A 22,104-nucleotide genomic window follows, 5' to 3' on the forward strand; every position below is an offset into this window, starting at 1 on the left:
TTTCCTCCTGAGAGGAAGTGGATCTCTCCACCTGATCTCAAGGAGTTATGTGCCCTGTTTAGTAGTTCCCCCTGCTGGCCCCCAACTGACATTATTTCTTCTGTAATAGATAAAGTGGCTGGTTCTTGCTGCTTCATCTGACATTTCCCTCACTGTCTTCCTCAAATTCTGTCCCCGCACTCCGAGTTCCCCCAGGAGCGAGACAGCTGATCTTGCTATGAATCCCCTACACCCCACTTCCACTGGACAAATCCTAGTCTTCCATCCTCGCTGCTCAGCTTCTGCTCCTAAATCTGCATATCTAAGCTTTTTTCTTTCATAGGCTTCTTCCACTGAGTCTTCCCAAGGAACTGTCAGCTCAATGAAATAAACTATCCGTTGACTCACTGACCACAACACTAAGTCAAGCCTCTGCCTGGTACAAACTATTTCCTGGGGAACAACGAGCTTTCCCCCTAAATCTACTTGCATTTCCCAATCACAAGCACCTTCTAGGCGGCCACACCCTTGCCTCCTCACTAACTTATCTCTTCTGTGTTTCTCTCCCTCACGGACAAACTGAATTACTAAACTCCTATCCTTCTGAATTCACCTGTCTTCGTTTCCCTTCGAATCCTGCAGCTAAACATTTCAACACCTGGTTATGTCACCATGTATATCGGCCTTGTGACAAGCTAACTTTACAGCCTGACAAAATATGCTTTAAGGTTGCGGTACATGAACACAATGGGCATGATGGGTCCTCATTTACCCACAGTTTTAGGTTCTGGGGGGTTGGTAACACATCGTATGTAGCCCCTACCAGGAATCTAATACGATTCTCCTCCATACTCCACAGGTCCCTCCAACTAAGCTTCCTCTTCTCTACACTTTCCCAATTCAACCACTGTTCCTGTTTAGCCTGGACCACTACCTTTGCACCCCTTAGCATCTCTTCCTGTCTACGTATCTGTTCCACGACCAGCTTTCTTTTATCTTTGAGACCTGCTTTATTCCATACCGGTTTGCCTGAGCCAAGCCCCAGGCCTCCCCGGCCAAACTGAACATAACCTACAATCTCTGCATGCCTAAGAGCTGCCTCTGCCTCCTGAACTGCCGATCTTGGGTTCCACTTCCTCCCCTTGGTTGGATTTGGAACTACACTCCTAACTACCACGTCCTTACTCCCAGATAACAACAGCTCTGTCCTGACCTTGGTACATTTAAATTCCTCTGTTAAACTAGATACTGGCAGCTGAAGTATCCCTTTTCCATACAATGCAACACTACTTAGGCACCTAGGAGCACCCACCCACTTCCTAATATAGGAGCTAACCGACCTTTCAGGTCTCACCACTACGGATATTGGAATTTCATAAATTGACAATGGCCACATTAACCTAGGATATAGCCCAAATTGCAAACACCACAACTTCAACTTTCCTGGAAGTTCGGATTTATCTATTCTATCCAATCCTTCTGCCACATCTTTCCTAAATTTCACCACCTGTTCCTCATCATTCAACTCCACATTGTACCACCTACCTAAGCTCTCTACTGGCTTTTCCCTAATTGTTGGGATTTCCTCATCATCTATGACAAACTTCCTATCACTTAACTTCCCTCTACGTATCGAGATGCTTCTAGATTTATTAGGCTTGATTTTCATGCTGGCCCACTTGAGGTTCTTATTTACCTTCTCTAGTAGCCTCTTTGTACATGGCATTGTTGTGGTCACCAGTGTCATTTCATCCATGTAAGCCCTAACTGGTGGAAAATGCAACCCATTCTGCCGTCTCTCTCCACCTACCACCCACTTAGAAGCCCTGATGATTACCTCCATCGCCATAGTAAATGCTAATGGAGAAATTGTACACCCTGCCATGATGCCTATTTCTAGCCTCTGCCAACCTGTTGTGAAGCCTGCTGTACTTAGACACAACCTAATATCCTGAAAATATGCTTTCACTAAGGTGACAACTACCTGTGGCACTCTGAAGTAGTCAAACGCACTCCAAATGAGGCTGTGGGGTACTGAACCAAATGCATTTGCAAGATCTAAAAATATTACATGCAGGTCCCTTTTGTTAATCTTTGCTGACTGAATCTGGTGCCAGATCATGCTAGTATGCTCTAAACACCCTGAAAAACCTGGTATTCCTGCCTTCTGCACCATGGTATCTATTAAGCTATTCCTTTCTAAGTAGCTAGCTAATCTCTGCGCAACTACACTAAAGAAAATCTTCCCCTCTACATTCAAGAGAGAAATCATCCGGAACTGGCTAAGGTCCACAGACTCCTTCTCCTTAGGAATGAGGACACCCCCTGCCCTACGCCATGCTCTTGGTATAATTTGCTTCGCCCAAACTTTTCTTAGCTGTTTCCATAAAAATTTAAGGGTATCAGGCGCACCTTTATAAACCCGGTAGGGGACTCCATTAGGCCCTGGGGCCGAAGAAGCCTTTGCACACCTGACCACCTCCTGAACTTCCTTCCACTTAGGTGGCCTGACATCCATCTCATGCTCTATCCCTTCTAATGGAGGAATATCGGGTGGGAAACCTACTATCCTATTCATCTCTAAATCTGAACATGTATTTACTTTAACAAACTTAAAAGGGTCCCTGAAAAAACCTGTCCTTACATGTTCCTTCTTCCTCCTCTTTTTCCTGAGATGCTCTGCCCTTCTAAGAACTGCTAGCCTGCTTCTCAACTCCTCTTGCAACACCTTAATTCCCTCCCTTTCTTCTTCTGTAGCCTTTCTCCACTGCTTTCTTAACTGTCTCCTTTCCTTGACTAACTTCTCTATTTGTCTTTGCCGCCTAGATTTACCTGACTGTACCCTCTGACTCCTCTTTCTCTCATGCAACCCAAACCTCTCTACACCATATGAGTAAATTATATCTCCCATCTTTTCTAACCTTTCTATTGCATTTCCTCTAAGCCTACTTAAGATTACTGACAAATCTCTATTAACTATCTCCCATTCTTTACTGTCATTTGCCCTAGGCCATCTAACTCTAGCCTTTTGCTCCATGGTTCTCTCTCTGACTGGCACACTGGCCTCATTGTCACCTGCATCCTCTCTTACTACCCCCTCCTCCTCCTCCTCCTCCTCCTCCTCAGTGGCAGCGTTACTGATATCCTGCGAACTGTAGTTTTCTACCTGCCGCTCGACTTCATCCGACTGACTCGACTGACTTCTTAGGAAGTACTGATCAATGCGACTACTTTGCCCTTTCTTTGCCACACACTTCTTCTTTCCCTGATGAGTTCTGAGGCCTTTTACTGATGTTACTTTCTGCCAGCCACAAGGACAAACCTGAAGCATCTTGTTCTCAACAGTGCTACTTTTATCCTCTACAGATGCGCTCGCCTTGCCCTGAGTGCTGCTAATTCTAGCCCTGGTGGATAGGTCCGTGCCCCTATCCTTCACTGAGTCACAGATCCAATGCGAAGTCGTGTCAGTTTCGATGTCTGTTACCGTGTAATCCACCTGTGAGTCATCTTCCACCCCTGCTCTCGCTGACTCTTGGGGTATTTTCCCTATGTTGGCTGTAGCTAATTTTGGTTGTAGTAAGGCTGCTAGGCCTCACCACTGCTACCATGGGTTGCTAGCCCATGCCAGCACCTTTGGGGTCTTTTCCCTCCTGTCAGCTGTCTTTCCAAGCGGTCACATGGTCTCTCCCTTGTTGTCAGCTGCCCTATTCACAGCAGTCACTAGCTGGGCTAGTTCTGAGTTCAAATTTAACAGTGTGACACTTATAGAATCAGCAGATGGAGTAAACATCACAAGGCAATAGGAGAGATGTATAAACAATAAAAACTCCACACACACACACACACACACACTACTACGTTTCATGCGGTACAGTGGTTGATGTCCCTCTCTATACAGTTACATAAATCAGTGTGTGTGTTGTCCACACCTGTCTGAACATCATCCTGTGAGTCTCGTGCACCATGAAGTCCTCCACGATCTGCTCCAGGTTCATCTCTGCTGCTCCTCAAATGTTTCCAACACGGAGAGCTGAATGAGACTCTGCAGTCACATCAGGCATTATTGTCACAGACTGCAGGAAGTCCTCACACACTTCAGTGAAGGGAGAAGTTCCTCTGAGGATGCAGAAGGCTTCGCTGGAGGATCCACCATGAGCATGTCAGGAGGTGGGCCAGATCCAGCAGGCACCTGTTAGTGTGGGACATCTTAGGTGTGCCTGACTTGGGTCACACAGTGTGCTGGCTGGGTGGTGCATAAATAAGTGAAAAATTACAACATAAAGTAATAACAGGACGTACCTGAGTAAATCTGAATACATACATTGAGATGTACTTTGTCTGCTGGTGACACCTAGTGGACATTTTGCTCAAGACCAACAAATATTCAAACAATAAATTTAACTTTAATGACTTCTGAAGACACAAATTATTGTCTGCATCAAAATTTATTTTATGTTCATGTACGCATGAAAACGATACCAAATACTATTATTACAGAAACTGAAGCTCAAATATAAATAAGTGACATTCAGGACAAGGAGCCAAATAAATTACCTGTTCATTCAAGTCCAAATGGTTTATGACTTGATTCTAAAAATGTTTTTGAAGTATTAAGAAAGTTCATCTTCTCTGTTTTGAAATAAAACTTTAGTAAGTTTTAAGGGTCCGACATCACGAGACAGTTCAAGTTCAAGAAATACAGGTGTTGTGTTTTGTCTTAGCTCAGGTGCCCAGTGTGGAGGTGACCCTCAGTGAGGGGCCCCACATGTAAATGAACCTCAGTGAAGGGCCAGATGTGGAGGTGAGCCTCAGAAAGGGCCCATGGTGGAGGTGAACCTAAGAGAAGGGCCCAGCATGGAGATGAACCTCAGTGAAGGGCCAGATGTGGAGGTGAGCCTCAGCAAGGGCCCGGCGTGGAGGTGAACCTAACAGAAGGGGCCATCGTAGAGGTGAACCAAAGAAGGGCCCATTGTGGAGGTGAATGTAAGAGAAGGGCCCAGCATGGAGGTGAACCTAAGAGAAGGGCCTAAGCATGTAAATGAACCTCAGTGAAGGGTCAGATGTGGAGGTGAGCCTCAGAAAGGGTCCATGGTGGAGGTGAACCTAAGAGAAGGGCCCATTGTGGAGGTGAATGTAAGAGAAGGGCCCAGCATGGAGGTGAACCTAAGAGAAGGCCCAGCATGGAGGTGAACCTAAGAGAAGGGCCCATCGTGGATGTGAACCTAAGAGAAGGGCCCATCGTGGAGGTGAACCTAAGAGAAGGGCCCAACGTGGAGATGAACCGAAGAGAGGGGCCCATCCTGGAGGTGAATGTAAGAGAAGGGCCCATCGTGGAGGTGAATGTAAGAGAGGGGCCCATCGTGGAGGTGAATGTAAGAGAAGGGCCCAGCATGGAGGTGAACCTAAGAGAAGGGCCCATCGTGGAGGTGAACCTAAGAGAGGGGCCCATCCTGGAGGTGAATGTAAGAGAAGGGCCCATCGTGGAGGTGAACCTAAGAGAGGAGCCCCATCGTGGAGGTGAATGTAAGACAAGGGCCCAGCATGGAGGTGAACCTAAGAGAAGGGCCCGGCGGCAGGCTCGGGGATGTTGGTGGCGTGCATGTCGCGCGTCATGTTGGACTTCTCTTTGAGTTTGGCCTGCAGCAGCGTGTGCTCCACGACGCCGATCCTCACGTCCATCTGAACGATCTCCTGCTTCAACTTGGTCAAACTCTGCTTGATCTTCACCACCGGAGCTGAAGGACGAACACAGACAGACGGTCAGCACCAAATACAGACACTTCATTCACGAACTCGACTCAGAGACAGAGATTCAGTCACAGTATCACCTCCATCAGACATGCTGCTGCCTTTCTCCTCCATCTCCTGCTTCACCTTCTCCAGCTCCTCACTGATCTGAAACACAGACACACACAGAAAAGCTCACAAACTACCTGACAGTAAGAATTCACTGGAGCTCAGTTTTACTGGAATACCTGAGAAAAGGATGAAATCCAGTCAGTTGTGATGGTTTGAAATGAATCCTTTTTCCTGCTCATAACTCTGATTCTTTAACAGCATTTATTTTTATCCATTTACATGTTCTAATAGGTGTTTTTATTTCTTCATTTCTCTACTCAGGACCTTTCTGCTTCTTTATTTCTCTCATCATCGTTCATTATTACTCAAAGACACTTTATTTCACTCTGAATGCAGATTTAAGGCCCCAACACGTCTTTTTGTTACTGACTACATATAACTTACTATAAACTACATTCATATGTATCACTGAATAATAATAATAATATGTTGTGTGTTTGTCATCTTGTTTTCCTGTTGTTTGCATCCATCACAGATTGTACCATTAAATTTAATGCACACAAGCTCAGCGGTGGTATATTTGATTCAAGGTACTTGTACTTTAAATTGTACTTCAGGAAGTTTCCCTGTCCGCTGGGAACAGGTGAGAAGGTGGAAAATAACAGGAAACCCAAAGACAGAGAGGTTTATTGGCTGCTGCAGTGTCGTCTGTTCAAACTCTTTGAGGACTGTGGAGTGATGTGAAAATGTGTGATGTGTTCACTGACCTCTGCCAGGACTCTGGTCCTCTCAGTCACTCCTCCACTGGCCTGCTGGTAGCGCTCCTTTGCCTGGTGGAGAACACAGCTTCGTCACCACGTTTCTGTTTCTTCCCCAAACATCAAATTCTTTATATTTCCACAGTGTGACCGCATGTGCAAGAGGTCACACAGCCGGTCTTAAAACCTCTTAATCCAAAGACTTTATTAAGTATTAAGTTGCCAAACAGTTCCGGTGTTTACCTCGCTGAGTTTGGCCTGAGCGCTGCGGTACTCCTGGATCAGATGCTCCAGCTGGTTGTTGATGTATTTCTCTCTGCTGCTCACCTTCTCAAGAGTCTTACCTATGTCCTCCTGCAGTTTGTCCAGGTAGCTCTGCGGGGACATGAGAGGACGCAGCACAGGAGAGGATATTATGGAGGATGTTTTCAGTGTCTTTTAAGGACAATCCTGCTGTCGTTTTCACTTTCAGGAGTTAAACGTGTTAATCAGTTAAGTTTCTGACTGAAGAAATATTTTTCTTCTGTGGGTGTCAGGTGGTTAACAGGAGGCTCAGTGTAACATGATGCAGAGCTGATATTAGAAACACTTCAGCCGCAGAGGATCTCAAATATTCTCAAAGTGAGCAAATGAAGCGAAAGCTAAACATCTAATGATGGTAGCTTCATGGTATCAGGTGGAGGCTGACAGGTGTGGTGTTGTTACATCAGCTGTTTGTTTTCCCCCAAAAGATCAGGGTGAAGACAAACAAGTCGACTGAGCACATTCACTGTCTCACCTGTGTGATTTATTTCCATCACCTCTCACAGCTTATATTGTTACATCAGAGTCGTACGTTTAAAAACAGACTCGAGACACAACAGTGCCTCTGTCATTCTGGATCATTTGGATCTTTCTAGCCAAAACAATGCAGCTCAATAACATTCCTCACAGGAAGTTAATGTAAGGAGTTCATTCTAAACATGTGTGCGATGAAAACATGAATACCTGCTGCGGTGTATTGATGGTGTTTTAATAGAAGTAGCACTGCAGTATCTCGCTGTATCACCTGTGTATGTAGCAAAAGGGTGTCACACAGCATTGTGAGAGGGTAAATATTATAAAGTGTGCAGCAAACAGCAGGTGGAGCCAAACTCACACACACACACACACACACACACACCTCAGCTCAACAGTCATCACTGCTGTTATTACTGAACCAGGTCAGTGAACGCACCTTGGTCTCTTTGAGTGAGGACTTGATCCCGTCTCTGTGTTGATGCATCTGGTCCACGTGGATCCTCCAGTCCTGCAGACGGGCACACAGACAAAAACAACTCAGACAGCAGCGACACAACAGAGAGCATGCTGGGAAACTCCAGCAGCTGTCTCAGTTTGCCTACAAAGGTTTTCCTTTCAATCCTTCAAACTGCATATTTCACACTGAGCTTCGTGATGTTAATATCCACCACATTATTTCATTTTACTACCCACATAATATCTATCAGTATTACTGTAATAATAATCATCATCTGCAGTAATACACAGTGCTTCCACACATTTTCATGAACAAAACTTCAGAACTTTCCCACAAATTTTTAAGGAACTATAATAAATGTTAATGGCCAGCTGGCACACGTGGAGGGAGAGACGGAACATGGGGGGAAAACAAATGAAGAAAGTTCAAGTTAAAGAGTAAAGTCTGGACAGAGATACCTGCCTGCTGCTTTTTATCTCAGTCTCAGTTTCCTTCTCAGTGAATAAAAAGTATTAATGACCTAGAATTACTGCCTCACAGTCAATTGCACTTCCAGTTTATATTAATGTCTGTGGAAACATGGATGCTTCACACACATCCTCCCCACAGCAGCATAGACGACCTGTACAATCAACACAGTCTCAACATTCAGGCCTAATCCACACAGACCTGTGTACTTCTGAAACCGAAGGTTTTCGAGCTCCGGTTTCAAAAAAAGTTTGTCCACACGAGTGGTGTGATAAAAAAAATATGATAGCAACCAGCTGGGTCGGACCTCCGTTGGCAGGCCCGTCGCTGCTTTCGTGGTAGTGTAGTTGGGGTAGCTAGCAACAGGGGCAGCCTCCTTCGTTGGACGTTAGGTCGAGCAGCTGGATATGCCAAAGAGAGCAGATAGCACGCTCACAAATAAAGTTAGCACCAGCAAGTTTGTTTGGTCTGCCATTTCACTATCTATTTACCGTCGCTCTGACATCAAACAATGGAGACAGGTAATAAAATACTGCGGTTATCCTATCTACACGCAACCGCTGGCACTGGAGTCTTCCAGAAACTTCACCCTGGACTCCGGTTTCAAAGAAACGTGGTTTCGGGGGCCCAAAAGTGCAGATGCGTGTGGCCAAACAGCCAAATCGCATAGAATAATACACGGTTTCAGAAGTACACGGGTCCGTGTGGACTAGGCCTCAGTATCTGACCAAATGCTTCCTCCTCTGTTCCTAATATATGATGTCAAGTAATGGACAGAAAAGTGTTCTTGCAGAACATCATGATGTCACGGCGAAGATGACCTTTGACATTTTGGATATAAAGTGTTATCACTCCATAGTTATATTATATCGTTATTAGACATTTGTGTAAAATATTGTCATAATCAGTGTAAGAATTTGTTTGTTTTGTGACAGTCACAGTGACCTTTGACCACTAAACTCTAATCAGTTCATTGTTGAGTGAACATTTGTGCCAAATTTGAAATTCCCTCACATTTGCAAGAATGGGATGGGCGTACGTACGTAGAGACAACCCAAAATCATAACGCCTCTGACCATAGCTATCATCAACACGTAGGCACAATAAAACACACACACTCTAACTTCTTACAGTGTACTAATGGCTGTCTGTCAATGTTGGGGTGTCAGTGAGTATCTGTTGCCCTTGTCAGTGCGGTGTGTCCCGCACTGTTGCCTCTCAGTCCCTGTTGGCTCATTTTTTTTGGCTGATTCAGCATGATGAAGTTGGTGAATGAAATCACTCCGAAAAACGAAGTGAGGAAAGTAAACAAACAGCTAAATGTAAGAGGAAATTAGATCAAAACAAACATGTTTCAAAAGGTCAGATTATTTTTTTTCGGCCACTGGGCTCTTCGGCAGAAATGTTTCATGATGGGTTGCGTTATAGTTCACTGATGCACAGTACATACACTCTGTTTCTTTTTGGATTGTGTTTTTAATGTGCTAACGGGCTTAGTCACGTCAAGACGGTCTTCCAGTTTCCCTTTTTGCCTGATGAATAAAGACTACTGCCATCTGCTGGTGTGGAGTTATTTCCTCTCACCCAGGTGCAGAATCAACATGCTGGTTGGCTGCTGGCTGGAGTCTTTGCGGTGTGTTCATGTGCAACTTTTTGGCTGAGACATGGCAACGTCAGGTAATGCAACAGGGGGCTTCGTTGCCACTAGTTCTCTGAAGCCAGTCTGGTGTACCTGGGCCTTAACACAACTGTGTGTCAGCAAAGTAATGCAGACTCAACACTGTAAATAGTTGGTGTGATTTGAATCACAACATCCTGATTTTCCAGCAATGCAGAGGCCCTTCAAAAATCACTGATGAAGCTCACATTTAGCAAAGTTTGGCAGTATTGATCTCGGTATTTATGACTGACTGCTCATCAGGCAACACAATGGCTGGATCTCATCTCTTTACTTCCTCCCTCATCTCACACTGACACACACAACTGGCACAGTCAGAGAGAGGAAAAGAGAAACGTCTTGATTAGATACATTAGAATAAAACCAAACTGAACCATAGCTGCTGCTCGTCAGTGGGTGTTTCTGAACACTTTTTAACCTCTGCTTTTTAGCCAGCTCTATATTTGGAAGACATGGAAAACAAGGGAAAGCTGTACACACGTCGGCATCTAGCCAAAAACTACAAAACCGACTTACACTGATCCTGCATCAGGCTCAGAGTGATGCACTGAACAGAATCATCTTTGAGAAAAAGGTGGTGCTCAGGTGAATGTGTACCTTGTTGTCTGTCCTGATGGTGACTTTGAGTTGTGGCAGGACTCTCTCCACCTCCAGGTTCCACTCTGCGACATCAACCGTCGACTCCAGAATCTCATCTGGTTTGGAGGACGGTTCAGCTTCCTGTCAGAGAACAAACAACACAACGTGTTTCATCACAAAATGTGACATAATTCAAATGCACACACCAAAAAGTCACTTGAGAGTCTCACAGAGTAACACATTTCCAGGTTAACTCACTGTGTGAGTGGTTCGTAACTTCAGAGCCTCCAGGTCCATCACGTTCTCCTCCTCATCATCAGGCTCCTCCTGAGATCACACACACACACACACACACACAACACATAATAACTTCACTCAACAGCTTTCATAGCAAGGCCCCAACAAGCTTTAAAGACTGTGGTAGTGTCTGATTGTCAAGTGTTGAAAACAGGAAGTGAATACTTAATCAGGTTTATATGTACTGGATTTAAATGAATCTTTTGGTTCATTTTAAACATTTTTTTTTGTTTTTAATTTTTTTTTTGTAAAACAGTGAAAAGAGCATGGTCTCATTTATAAAAGAGTGTGTAAGATCCATACTAGAAATGTACATGCTGGCAAAAACCAAAAATGGCGTGCACCAAAAAATATTAGACAATGTCTACAATCAGGCTTCCACCTCTCCATCTGCGTCGCCAATATCCTGTCTCCAAAATGTCTGTAAGCATGGGTCAAAGTTTCTCTCATCATGTCTGTTTTTATAGATCACAACCTTTGCATGTGAAGTGACGTACACCACATTCAAGCCTCGTTGTGTGCATATGCAATGTTTGTAGATGAGACTCCAGGTGATTTAAACTGCTACAGACATTGAATAAAGCAGTTACACGTTACAAACCAGTGTAACTCCGGTGCTGCTCATTGTTTCTAGCAGCAGTAGCCGACCTTCAAACGTGAATGGTCCTATTTGCCACCAGGGTTTGGTTTGTCTGTTTTGGGCGACTGTAGATAAACCATAAACGGAGACTCGCTCCCTATGTAGATATAAATGGCTCATTCTAAGGTAACGAAAACACGACAACTGTTATCTAAAGTTCATTATACACAACAGAAAACATATTTATTATATTATTTTCAATTCTGGCTAATATATTCCCCTAAATCCTACACACTGAAACTTTAATAAAAATTAATGACTGATGATTTTGAATGTTTGACTTTCAGGGGTCAGCCCCAATTTTATCTGACCCTTTTAATGTGCTGAACTTTTAAGTATGTGCTAATGAATTCTGAAGGAGGTGCGGAGTTCCCTTGTGTAAGCACAGTCATTATAAACATTCATTTGGCCCTCTGACAGTTAAACTGATTAATGAGTAACTCCTGGAGGACAGACGGAAGGGTCGGGCAGCTCACAGATAACTGCAGATTCTGTCACCTATTGTGTGTTTGCTTGTAATGTACATGCTGAGGTGTGTATGCGTTGAGACGTATGCCTTTGACTGTTTGAATTATTTAACAGAGTGAGTGACTTGTGACTAATTGGCTTGGTTGTTTTATCTCAGGCTGGTGTTTGCACATGTTTTATTGTGATGTTTGCTTTGATGCAGCAATTCCCTTAATCAAAGACTGTGTTTTTTCTAATGTGACCTTAATCTGAACAGGCGTTACATCGAGATGTGTGACCTGCCAGATTCTGTGACACTGTTTGTTAACTCACCTATACTCTCGCATGAGACGGGCATATAATTCAATAGCTGTACACATAATTAGTGGTCCCTTCTTTCATTGATCTATTTGCTTTCTTTTAGAGCTTGTACCTGTTAGAAAGTATTTTAACAGTCACAGACAGGGTGAAGCATGTTTTTTTCCTACAGTTGTTCCTATTGAGAGAAATGATAGAGCAAGTAAATCAGTATGGATTTAAAAATCCAATGTCTGTATGATTCAGGGGCATATGATAATATAATACCATCAGTATATTTTCTTTAGTGTATAATCACCTGAAAATAATAATCACTGTGTTTTTGTCGCCTTAGAATGTGCAGTTTATATCTACACGGGGAGCAGATCTTACTTTTTGGATACCACCATGTTCACTGCCATGTTGCTGCAGTAGCCCACAACAGACAAACCTCCTGAACAATGAACACCGAAGGAATTCTAACCAGGAGAAGTTTCAGCTGGTTGCAGTCTGCAATCCTCACCACTAGATGCCAGTAAATGCCATTAAATTCCCCTAAATCTCACACACATCACCTTTGAAGAGGTAAACATTTGGAAGTAACAAACACTTAAGATGAGGAGTTCTGTGTTTACAGTTAAATTAAGCTGGGGCACCTACGATCATCTCCTCTTCTACTTTGCTGAGTGTAAGCTCTGCATCGTCCTCTATCACAGACTCTTCTTCTGTGGTTTCTGTTGGGTAGTTTGGTCTGGAGGGAAGGAAAAGAACAGGAAGTCAAAAGCCTGAGCATGATCAGCTTCTCCTTGATTAAAAAAGCTAATAGTGTGTTCACGTTCAGTATAATTGACACAGATACACTGCATGACCCTGTGCCCTTATATTTAAAGCTAAATATCACAATGTGACCTGAAAATGTGCAAATCAGAATTGTGAAGACTTTGAGAAGGAATCCAGCAGGTGAAGAAAAGTAACAAGCAACGGAAGTACAAGGAAATGGAAACAAATGAGAGTTAAAGAGTAAGACAGAAGAGATTTGAGTTGTTTTAGAGAGGTGAGCAGAGGAGAAATATTTGAGTACCTTTTGAAGGAGAACCCCCTCCTCCTCAGAGCCTCCTCAGCCAGTCGGTCCAACACAAAGCAAACGTATTCGCCGGAACCAGATTTCAGTTTGGAGGGCGGGAAATCCACCTTAACACCCTGACAGACACAGTCACGAGTCAAGTAAGTCCCCAGCACTCTCAAACTTCTGAGTTCTTACTGTGTAACAGCAGCTAACAATGAGGAGTCTGAGTCGACTGAGTTTGAGGTCAGGATCAAAAGCACTTTGAAATATTTTATTCATTGTTACATATTTCATTCATCTGTTTTATTCACTACTCGTCTGTCAAGTTACCGAGCGTCTGCACGTTTTATCAAGGATAAATGTGAGACTTCTGAACTTTTTCAGACCTTTTTATTCTGAGCTCCAAGAAGCAGACACTCAATTACACAAGGGAAAAGTGAAAAGCGAGTGGAAGCTGTTAGAAAGAGTGTCTGTGTTGATATTTGATTTCTGGAATATATGATCACTAAATTTACTGGTTGTCTGCGTATGAAGACTTTTGAAGGCACTTTCACGCCAGTCAGAATGAAATCTGGTACAAAATGAAAGCTGCTCACCCTATCACAACACATTTTGGTTGACTGGTAACTGAAAGGAAAATGCAACATTTGAACAGCCTCCAAATCTGAATCCAGCACCTCAAAAACTTTAACTGCACACTTCAGAGCTTTGACTCTGTGTAGCGACGGCGCTTTAACTACAGCCACTTTGCGTCACAACTAGGGTTGCAGCAATATACCGGTTGCAAGATATACCATGATATATAAGTTGATGGTTATCATACTGTGTACATTTGCTTATCTACAATACTGAAAAAATAAAAAGCAACTAGACGGAGAATCTCCCCTTTAATTTAGTTATTTTCAAAAGGGAGGCTTTATACACATACTTCAATTAATAAAACGGTTTCAAGTTTCAAATATAGTAATGTAACGTTTGTTCAACCAACAATAACCCTTCCGTTTTAAGGATCATTCTGACTGATGATAAGATAAATACTTAAATACCATGATACTGCGATATTCTCTGAGACAGTTATCGTACTGTGAAAATCTCATACAGTTGCAACCCTATTCACAACACACAGATCTGAGGGTTGAGCATTGCTTACAAAAGCCCTGAGCTCTGCCAGGATGTTGGACACAGTGGCGTTGGGTTCGTCGTACTCCTGAGGCTCGGTGAACGGCCTCCCTGCCTCGTTGATGAGCCACGCTGCGATGATGGTGAACATGTAGAACTGCTCGCCCGAGTTGAACGCCAGATACGGACTGGAGACAAAGTAATGTCTGATGAGGGGAAAACAGAGAAGACAGATGGGGAAGTGAATTTCTGCAGTAAGTGGTCTTTTTTTATTTCTGCTTGTTTACAAGGCCCTAAGGTTCCTAAATATATTTCCAATAGGGATGCATGATATTGGATTTTTTTGCCAATATTTGATATGCCGATATGTAACAACTCATTTGACCGATATCGATATATCCACCCCTCACCCCCCTGCAAATGCTGCACAACAGCTTCCCTTGGGATAAACAAAGCTTTATACCCTTATCTTTAAAGTTTGAATGCTCCTTAAAATGTCCCTCAAGGTTTGTGATGTAAAATTATCTTAAATTTAGATCTTTAAATTTAAAGTAACAAATAATAAAGTTGAAATAAAATAAATTATGATAATTAAACACACAGGGAACATGATGTGTAAATACACAGTATGTACACGACATGTAAACAGACCCAAAATGATTTTCTGAATCTCACATTTCATTTTCATAATTTGTCAAAAAAAAAAATTTTTTTTTAAAAAGTAAAACATATAGAACTTTATGGGTCTTCAAATCTGTCCATATCTGTTGTATACGTATTACGGATGCACTATGGATTTTTTGGCTATATGGCTTCAGCGATATGCCAATAAATAACAACTTATATGGCCAATAACCAATACCGATTAATAACAAAGTATGAAAATGAAATGTGAGATTCAGAAAATCATTTTGGGTCTGTTTACATGTCGTGTACATTCTGTATATTTGCACACTATTTTCCCTGTGTGTTTAATTATTATATTTTTTAAATTTCAACTTCAGCATTCATTACTTTAGTAAGTAAAATAATTAAAAACTATTATTTTAAGATCATTTTACAGCACAAAACTTGTGGGACATTTTATTAAGGAGCGTTCAAACTTAGATAAGATAAGGGTATAGAGCTTTTTTATCCCAAGGGAAGCTGTTGTGCTGCAGTTGCAGTGCAAAGTAGGAAGAGTGCAATATTATATATATATATATATATATACAAAAGACCAATAAAGTGGAAATACAAATATACACAGTAACAGAAAATATAAACAGTGTAGAGTATTATAGATATGTTTAGGGATGCATGATAATATCAGCACATCATCAGTATCGGCCAATATCGGCTTCAATAGAAATCAGAATCGGCCAACATGCTTTTTCTTAATTTGCAAAATGAATGAATTTTACATAAAAAGCATTTTATATCATGTCTCCATCTGCTGGTGGGCTGTCATAAGAGTATGCATGTAGAATATGTTGTTAATTCCACTACAGAAGAGACTTGATGATCACTAAAATAACAAATTAATAAATCGATATCGGTAGTGATTATCAGCCAAATAAGTTGCTATATATCGGCACATCGGATATTGGCCAAAAATCCAATATCGTGCACCCTAATTAATTTAAAAAGTGGGCTTTGTTTCACTACTACTCATGGTAAATCTCATCAGTGACGAAACCACACTTGTAACTGGGACAGTGTGTAACTCATTAGGTGACAAGTGCAGGTGATACTCTGGTGAAATAAATAACTGTAATCAAACAGTAACATCTGGAGGAATCTGGAGCACACGTTACTAAACAAACATCACTTAGACACCTGTGAGACTATAAAGCTTTAGCTAGACAGTGACTTCTACGTGTTACTGTGAAGTTATGTCTCACCTGGACAGATTTTTCATGTTGTGTTTGGCCAGAACTTCCTCCTCATAATTCAACACCTTCAACTTTTCCAGCAAACACTCCATCACCACAAACACCTGATGAACTGCTCCGGGACCGCGGTCATCTTCATCTCCTCGTCTACCGTCATCCGCCATTATCTGTCCTTTTTACCCGCCACCAGTCATATCACTAAACGTTTAAATAATCAAATTCTTTTGACTCACTTCAGCCAGCTAGCCTGTGCTAGCCTGCTAGCAGTGAGCTGGGTTTGTTTGGCTTCCTCTCTGTTGTCAGGCAACCGACAGCTAACGCTAGCTGGCTAAGTAGCTAACGTTAGCTGCTAGCGAAATCATGTTTACGATATTAATTCAGAGTCGTCATATATCAAAGTCAAAGTTTGTACCGGTTAAAAGGATATCTACAGGTCAGAAACTTAAAAAGCGACAACGGAGAAGTCTGCAGCACTAAAATCGTCTGACGCCACTAGCTGTTAGCTCTGTTAGCTTTTGTTTTTCAACACCAGCGTCAATGGTTTCCGCTGTGACCTTCAGAATAAAAGCGTTCCGGCTGTAGCTTTGCTGTCAAGGCTTTCAAATTAAAGGAACACCGACGATATTCCATTTTCAAAAAGGAGGCGATCAAAGGTGAAATTTATTTCTGTATTAATTTATGGCTGTTGAAAAATCACTCATTCAAGGAAGATGTTCATTAATCACTGGCAAATCGGTATTTTTTATGTTATATTTTAATACTGTCCTTTATCTGTACTTTCTCATATTATTATGTAAAGCACTTTGAGTTGCACTTGCTGTATGGACTGTGCTATATAAATAAAGTTATTATCATCATTTTTATTATGTGTCACACGCCAGAGGCAAAAAGCAGACCAAAGTGGGAAAATAAAGTAATTAATCATATATTTGTCAATAGACATAAATGCAATGAGGAAAGACTACAGTATTATTTTGGCACCTGAGTATTGTTATCTTAGGGACTGTTCTTTGTTTATTAGAGCATTGCATGCCCTGAGTGACTGGGGAAAATGCTGCAGCATGACCCTTCCTCCAAGGTTTATTTTTTGGCAAAATTCTAAATAAGACATATCTTTAAGTGATTTTTGAGCTTCGGATTTGACTCGGTTATGTTTTGTTTGTTTCCAACGAAAGTGTTCATCGCATATGATATTTTCATGGACTGTCGCAGATTTGGAAACCTAGTGATAATTTCTTATTTTCACAGCTTCTTGGTATGATAAACTGTGTCATTTTGGAAAAGAAAGAAAAAGAAAACATACCTTAAATCCCACTGGCAGGTTTTAGAGGTATTCAAAATAAAATAAAAATAAATAAATAAATAAAATAAAACACAACCATTTAAAGTTGTATGCCCCTCCTCTAAACCAAAATAAAAACATACGTCCCTCCCTGTGCTGTTTTGCACCACCCCCTTCCCCTCTTTTAATAATGAACAGTCCCTCAGTATTTTCATTTTTGTGCTTCTTTACAGGCTTTACAAGTGAAATATTTATTTCACCAGCCTGTATGTATCTAACAGTTGGTTGCAGTATGTTAAGGTTAATAATCTGAGATTTTACAAACAGAAACATAATAACTGTTATAAACTGACTGTGTACAAAGTGGTCAAGATTTATCACCTGAGTCAACCAGTTACTGCGCCTGTCTCAATTTCCAAATGATGCAAAACAAAAAAACGACAAGAAGAAAGGTGCCCATGGTGCTGCATGATTACTACTTTTACTTTTAGAGTTTAATTTATGTTCTTTTACAGAAATAAGCAGGATATCACCCGCAGTAAAGCTTCTTTAAATGACATCATTACCACGACATGGATAAAGACTCTGGGTGCTCTCTGATAATGAATAAAGGGTGGTGTTTTGTGCTTCATTTGGTGCTCCAGATAAGTGAGAGCTGATCACACCGAGATAAGTTCTCCGTTTTACTGCTGATAAATGCTCATATATCTTTGTCACTCTCTCATCTCTTCCATACATAATATATATTCAACCTCAACACAACCTTGTTACTTTATCTAGTGAAGCATGATACACACAGCCTCCACCTGCGCGCACACACACAGTGTATGTGTGAATAATTCATATCTCCACCCCCCTTCCCCCCGTGGTGCAGCAGGCAGTGGAGGGAGGGGTGTTTGTTTAATCTGCATGCTGCTCCCTGCCTGTCTGTGAGCACACAGGTGGAGCTCCCCGGTGACTGTGTTTGATTGACAGACCTGCTGACTGCCTGCTGCATCGCTGATGACGCTCAGCGAGCTGCATCCACAGACAGCTTCGACTCACCACTGACTCAGCTGAGAAATGTAATCGTACAAACACAACATGGAGGTGTGGGAGTGATTCAAACATATTACAGAACATTTGGGGGAATATGTCTGTTCACCATCTTCACCAGAGTCAGATGTTTCAGATGCTGTGTGTCCAGTACAGAGACAAGTACAGGACATGTTTAACCTAGTTTAGCACAAAGACTGGGACTCAAAAGAGCAAAAAAAATACACCTTCCAACAACAAACAACAAATCCAACACAGCAGTAAGCTTTGGACCTCTTATGTTGAAGTTCTTTGCTTGTTTGCACAAAAATGAAAGTGAAACTGTTATTTGCAGTAGCCCTTTTTAAACAGGAGTTGTGCAAATTAGCAGGAACGCCCAATCAGTCATTTTTCAGCATTGGCAGTATAAAAACAAAATCGGGGAGTGCAGCAAAATGCCGCCTGCCTACTTTTGTTTATACAGAATGTTCCTTTTTCGGGGCAATGGGGGGCGTGAGCAAGTAACAAAACGTGTAGCTCAGTGTGTGACGTAAACAGTGACGTGGGAGGGAAGCCGCGGCTGGTCAGTCCTTTGGTGATTCTCTCATAAGTCAGCCCGTCCTTCAACGTCCCCGTCATCTGATGGTTAATGGCCTCTTAGTTTGCGAGGACAAGGAGGGCGCGCAATTCCTCAAGTCTTCAAAAGCCCCTCCTGTTGCGGAAGGGCGCCTCGGTCTGTTTAAACTAAAAAGGTTCCGCCAATATGTCTACCCTACGAGGCGGAAAATTGGGCACCTCAGATCAACTCGCCAATCCGGCTCTGTGTGTCTAAACGCTCGCAGCTTGCCGGTAAAACGGCCCAACATTCGCCGAAAATCTGGCAGTGTAAAAGGGGCTAATGAGAGCAGCACAGAAGGGAGCGTATCTATGTTTCCAGGGTTCTATGTTCCCCACTTAACCCTGCAAAAAAGGTTCTATGTTCCCTGCTCAACCACGCGGGAAACATAGAACCCTTTTTGTGTAAGCGGGGAACAAAGAAGCTTTTTTGCAGGGTTAAGTGGGGAACATAGAACCCGGGAAACATAGGGATGACCCCGCACAGAAGATCTATACAATCAGCACAGTTTCAAGATCAGTGTCACCATTTCAGTATCTGACCAAATGTCTACCCTTATGTCTCTGAGTCATGACGTTGAATGGAGAAGGGTATTTGAAGAACATTATGATGTCACAGTGATGCTGACCTTTGACCTTTTGGATATAAACTGTCATCACTTCATCATTTTATCATATTAAACATTTGTGTGACATTCTGTCATAAGTAGCACATTAAGTCTTGAGTTATGGACAAAAACATGTTTTGTGAGGACACAGTGACCTCGACCTTTGACCTTTGACCATCATAATAAAATCTGTTCATCCTTGAGTCCAAGTGAAGGTTTGTGCCAAATTTAAAGAAATTCCCTCAAAGCGTTCTTGAGCCTGTGGCCATTTATTTAACTAATCATGTGACTTTTGAAGGTAATTGGTAGCACCAGGACTTATTGAGGGGCTTCATAGGAAATGGGGTGAATACATATGCACAAACCACTTTTCAGGTTTTTTTAATTTCCTTTTTTTTTCAAATTTTTTTTTTAATTTTGTGTAGATCCATTACAAAAAAAAAATCTAAATAAAAAACATTTAAATTACACAAATAGGTAAAATCGTCAGGGGGGATGAATACTTTTGCAAGGCACTGTAATCTGCACAAAAAAAAAAAAAAAAAACAGAAATTTACAGACTAATCTTTTTTTGTCTTGCTTTATTGTTTGGATTAATAATAAATAATTAATATGGTCAAAAAGCAAAAAACATGCAAAAACATTTTAAGAGTTTGGTTTTAAATGAATCTAATAGACATGAAGTTTATTGTTGGAGCAGCTGATCACAGCTCGGCCCAGTAAATGTGGTTTGCAGGAGAAAAGACGTCTAGTTGTCAACTAAAATCAGACTAAATTGTGCTTTTATTATATAATAACCTTCATTTCAAATGCATTTTAATCACTGCGCTATGATTTCAACACGTTCAACAAGTTCAATCCTTTACATGCATCACATGTTGTTACATGGATTTAACAGTGAGACGTGACTGCAGTGATGGCAGTTCATTCATTTCCACGAACAGTAGGCTCGACACAAGTACTGTGCAGATGGTTTGTTAGAAAGCGGCTCCAGCTAAAGAAAAAAGAAATGAACAAAACAGAGATACATAAATGAAGACAAATGTTTAAAAATGATAAATGAATGTTGGAAGATTTCCATGTTTTCCCTGCCGTTATCAAGAGAATCTGGCCCAGATAATTGTACAGTGAAATTTACATATTGGCTCACTCCTTTCACTTCACACAGAGCCATTTGATTCATTGTTAATACAAAACTATCACCAAGTTGTCAACCATCCTGCTGCCTGTGAGTGTTCGCTGCAGGCAGCAGCTGTTAATGAATCCTCCTCCAGACGCCCACAAATCAAACCCAGACCTGAGCGAGTCTTTACACAACCTTTGGAGAAAGGAAACTTGGGCTTCTTCTCTGCTCCGGTGTGATTACAGGCTTGCTGCAGCCAGACAGTGTGTCAGCCTGTGGCCTGGCCTCCTTTCCTTGGCTTGCCAGTGTTGGATGGAGAGGTAATTGGGAGGAGAGGCAGAGGTGGATCCATGGCTTAACCTGAGCAAGGTGGTAATGAGTGCCGGCTGCCGGGAGGCCTCGCCTGAGGGCCGGCAGGAAGCTTATCAGCCCGCTGGGCGTCATTCAGAAAGGCTATTTATGCCTTTTTGCTCAAAAATAACTGCTATCTGAGAGTCATTATTTCACTGGATATTTTCTAAAAGACGTGGTAGGTGACGTTTTTACTGTTCTGCAGCATTAAATGACCACGTGGGGGTTGATATGGTTTTCAGGGTAATGAGGAGATATACAGTATGTGGCCTTGTGAGGTATTTCAACCTATCAACATGTGTTTGACAATAAATAACAAAAATTTCTTTTATTTCTCAGGTATATGTTGTGTTCACTATAAGCTACCTAAATTAAAAGGTGCACTATAGAGTGTAAAGCACGGCCAGTGTTGGGCAGTAACGTGTTACAATAATAATATTACTTTTTCCAATAACGGGTAGTGTAACAAATTACTAATGAAATTTCAGTGATAATTTTATTACAAACAACTCGTTACAACGTCACTTTTATTATCACATCACTACTGGCTTGAAATACAACAGTCACATCAGCTGACTCATTTTAGTAATCGTCGTGCTTCACACGCACGTCATAAAGCAGCAGGCTAGTTGGAAACTCTTACCTTGGCAGCTGGAAATATTCCCATTACTTTGATTCTGTCTGGAAGAAAGATGACAAGAACTCTGTTGCTGCAGGTAGTCGGACTAAAAATCTTTCCCCTGTGAAAAACACGTCCTCAAACCTTTGCTCTGAAACACCTCGGCTGCTACGACCGACAACACAACAGCGTCGAGCTCCAGGAAATACACCCCACCAAAGGTGAGCCCTCCTCGGCTGCAGAGGTCTGCTGTG

At 42.0% G+C, this 22,104-nt stretch overlaps 1 protein-coding gene across 1 annotated transcript; it reads right to left on the reverse strand.

Moving 5' to 3' along the window:
• Window positions 1-4,405: 4,405 nt before the first annotated feature.
• ift57 (intraflagellar transport 57 homolog (Chlamydomonas)) lies at window positions 4,406-16,796 on the reverse strand. The gene is made up of 11 exons (XM_033649513.2): window positions 16,248-16,796; window positions 14,396-14,570; window positions 13,261-13,379; window positions 12,840-12,930; window positions 10,757-10,825; window positions 10,517-10,639; window positions 7,753-7,824; window positions 6,780-6,911; window positions 6,546-6,608; window positions 5,808-5,874; window positions 4,406-5,714 (listed from the first exon to the last, which is right to left on the reverse strand). Exons 1-11 carry the CDS (start codon window positions 16,400-16,402, stop codon window positions 5,533-5,535), a joined length of 1,248 nt encoding a protein of 415 aa, XP_033505404.1. The 5' UTR covers window positions 16,403-16,796; the 3' UTR covers window positions 4,406-5,532.
• Window positions 16,797-22,104: the final 5,308 nt, after the last annotated feature.

This window comes from Epinephelus lanceolatus, chromosome 12 (assembly GCF_041903045.1).
Source record: "Epinephelus lanceolatus isolate andai-2023 chromosome 12, ASM4190304v1, whole genome shotgun sequence".
Taxonomy (NCBI): Eukaryota; Metazoa; Chordata; class Actinopteri; order Perciformes; family Serranidae; genus Epinephelus; species Epinephelus lanceolatus.